General features: G+C 40.4%; 1 protein-coding gene across 1 annotated transcript; it reads right to left on the reverse strand.

The window, feature by feature from the left end:
• Positions 1–2805: 2805 nt before the first annotated feature.
• On the reverse strand, positions 2806–3058 carry LOC119414421 (CREB-regulated transcription coactivator 1; the record flags this gene model as incomplete). Its single annotated transcript, XM_037681513.1, is given in 1 exon segment — positions 2806–3058. A coding segment is annotated over 1 exon segment (209 nt), but the record flags the coding sequence as incomplete, so codon positions are not given.
• Positions 3059–3678: the final 620 nt, after the last annotated feature.

Consider the following 3678-nt stretch of genomic DNA (forward strand, 5'->3'; position numbering starts at 1 on the left):
CACATAACTGCCCAAAACACATCTCCTGATTATGTGAAACACGTGATCTCTGGGTACACAACAAAGTATTTGTAGCTACTCAACATAAGTGTGAATCGTGCATTTAAAGTGGCACTACAAGGTCGGTGGAGGCTTGGATGATTGGCGGCAAGAAATCGCTTACCAAAACTGGCCGCATGCGAAGATGAACTTTTGCTCAAGTCTATCAGTGGATTCTGACAGTGGAGCAGGGTAAAAAAAAATCCACTATCATCAACGGGTTTCGAAAGGCTGCTGTGTGATGAAGAGGACAGCACAAATTTGCTTTGAGACGAAGTGACGTTGAAAACGACAACGGAAGAGAGACTGAGGGCATGTGCGATGAAGTTTTTCTGAGGCTGTTCAATTCTGAATTCCTGGCAGGCTACTGTATGTATGAGTTGTGTTTTTTCCCCTGCTGTCTAGCCCCATCTGGTGTTGTGTTTATGTCTGTGTTCCCCTGATCCTCTGTTTCTATCATTATAGGGTTTGTGTTTCTTTAGTATCTAGCTCCATCTTGTGTCGTGTTTATGTCTTGCATCCTCGATCTCTTTCTTTGGCATCTGTGATTACTCACAGGTGCCTTCACTTTGTCTATTGGTGTTTCCTGTATTTAAGCCTGTGTGTGTTTCTCTTACCCCTCATCCTGGTATTGTCTTTTGTTCACTGGTGATGATCTGTCTGTTTTGTAAGTACATCCTGATTATTCTGTTTGTTTTGCTGCCCTGTCAGCTCTTTGTTTTGTTAATAAATTATTTATTTTATATATACATCTTGAGTCCTTGCCTGCCTACCTGCACCACTGGGTTCACCAGCACCAAGCCCTTTGTGACACTGTACCGGTATTTTTATTTTTTAACCAGCCATGTTACAGGCACTGTTCAGAAAAAACATTTACTGTACGTATTTGTGTATGTTACCAATATGTTTTTAATTAAAACTTTAAAAATCTTTCTGTGTAAATATCTCATGTTACAACGTGGACACCTGTGGCTTATACACAAGTGCAGCCTATAGTGTTCAGATGCAGTTTTTCTCCTAAGAAAAACAAAATGTTTTTTTCTTTTTAAAGTTAGTGGGTGCGGCTTATATTCAGGCGTGCTCAATAGTCTGGACATTACGGTAATATTGTTTTCCTGATGTCCCTGCACTTTCTTGTGGAGGGAACAATGTAGAAAATTGCTTAAATTCCTCACATTTTTCTTAAGTGACGCAAATATCCCAAGCTCTCAGGAGGCAGTAAACATCTGATGCATGTTGTAAACAGCAGGGAACTCTGAAAATCAGATGCTTTTGGTGGTACCTCACTGGGCTGTGAACAGCCTCTGAGAGTCTCCACAATATCCTGAAATGTTCACAAGGTTTTAAACCTTCTTACATCAAGTTGCACAGATGTGCTACAGTTTTGAACACATAAAAAAAAATAATTGTGCAACAGATTTTTTATCAAACCGAGTCAGAGTCTCACACAGTGATGCAGAGAGATTCTGTGCCAAGCTGGAGGTGCAACGCTCATGTTGCAAGGCCTTTTGTAAATTAGCACACATCCAACATTGCACAAACTGTTAATGAATCTGGACCTCACTCTTCTTCAAGCATTAAACCAGTCAAAGAAAAGCTAGTTTTTAAAACATCACTGTGCATATAAGAATACTGCACATTGCTGAGTGTTGTTCTATGATGGTTGGCTGCATCTTTTATATCACAGCTCCGTTAATCGCTGCAGTTTTGCATAGATATCATGAAATACAAAACAAGATCCAACTAACATTAACCTTAGAGGTTTGACACAAAACTAACTGTGGCAGAGAAAACACAAGAGTCCCGAGCAACGTGCAACTTATTAAAAATGACTTGATAATTCATATTTCCCCTCATCATGTACATATTTATATTAGCAAAAGAAATGAAAGTGATTTGTTTTAAGGCAAAACAAGTATCCACAGTGATTTATGATTTCATGCATAACGGATGACTTCTTTACTCTCTGATCAAACTAAAATATACAAACCCCTCAAAACAATAGGCTGCAAAATAATAACTTTCTGTTTCATATGGCATATGACAAACAGTGCAGAGAATGGCAAATAATATTGATCAAACTAAGAACAGTTATCATTTCCCACGTTTCTTCTGGCTCTTCTGTCTGCTCTTTGGGCGGCTGTGTCTGAGTGGTTAGAGCAGTCGTCCTCCAATGCGAGAGTTGGGGGTTCGAATCCCCCAGCAGTCACATGCCGAAGTGTCCCTGGGCAAGACACTGAACCCCTCATAGCCTCTGATGTGTGTCCCATCAGTGTATGAATGTGATAAAGCTCTGATTAGTCTCTTTAGAATGATTTGTTCAATTATCTTTGTAGAGTTCTAGTAGAGTGATGTATGAATGGGTAAATGAGGCACAGATTGTGTTGTAAAGAGCTTTGAGTATCTTGATTAGATAGAAAGGCGCTATATAAGTACAGTCCATTTACCATTTGTGAGTAGGCAGGTGATTTGCTGCAGATATACTTTACTGTATGAATAATACTTTCCTGTACTTAAATACTGATAAAGAATACAACTCCAGGTTATCGCTGTACTCCTTGAACGTCATTAAACAACAAAATAGGATTATAAGAAATCAAAACTGGGTTTGCAAATTGCAAAAGGAGAAACAGAACTGTTCATTCCATACCATGTTATGTAGCAGAAAAGAGAAGCTCCGGTCTTCACGATGTTTCCAGACATCTTCTGATGAAGAAGTCTAATAAAAGTTCTCTTAAGGAGTGTGACTGATGTGTGACTGAACTGCTCACTCTGGCTTTTTCTTGTGTGCAAGGAGGTGCCGACTCTGGTTACAGCCGGTCGAGGCGAAATGCGTCCTCTGTAGCAGGGTCGGCGAGGATCATGTCGGGGTCGTTCAGCATGGTCAGGCCGTCGAGGGTCAGGGGGTCAAGGTTTAGGTCGTCCAGTGGAAACTGAGAGTCCACATCGAAGCTGACATCTGTGGACAGTGAGCTCGTCAGCTCCTTAGGCAGGCTGGGCGGAGACTCTCCACTCACTGACATCAAACAGAAAAATAAAACTAAATTATTCATCTTTGGATAAGCTCATACAGAAAACAACTGAAAATAAATGCTTGACAAAACTAAACAGAAATCAACAAAAGAAGAAGAAAAAAAAATCCATATTTAAATTCAAGTCAGCTTCCCGTCACAGAGATTGCAGTAGTGAATATTTGTCATTTTCGAGATGAGTGGTTTTCTGGACTGGAATTGAACAAGAAATGTGAGTACAGTAGTCCCTTGCTAATTTGCGGTCTGTTTTTTGCTGACTCGCTCTATTGCGGTTTTTCAAAGTAAGATTGGACATGACATACAACTGGCTGATTGATGGATGAGCCGCAGTATCGGAATGGAATTTTTATTTAAAATAAATTATTTTAAATGATTTAGCACCTGTGTGCAGCCCACAGCTGTGGGAGAAGTTTCCTCCTGCAGCTGATCAGCTGATCTCTGCTCTGCAGCGGAGAAGTGGGCATGGCCGAGAGCACTGGGAGAGAGCAGCGGAGGCAGAAAGCTGATTTCATGACATGCTGTGCTCTTTTAGAGTGTTTAGTTTAGAAACATTGTTTAGAATATTGCAAGAGTGTGGGAAGGATTTAAAACACCTATATACAGTGCC

The sequence above is a fragment of the Nematolebias whitei genome, chromosome 9 (assembly GCF_014905685.2).
Source record: "Nematolebias whitei isolate Nwh7 chromosome 9, NemWhi1, whole genome shotgun sequence".
NCBI lineage: Eukaryota > Metazoa > Chordata > Actinopteri > Cyprinodontiformes > Rivulidae > Nematolebias > Nematolebias whitei.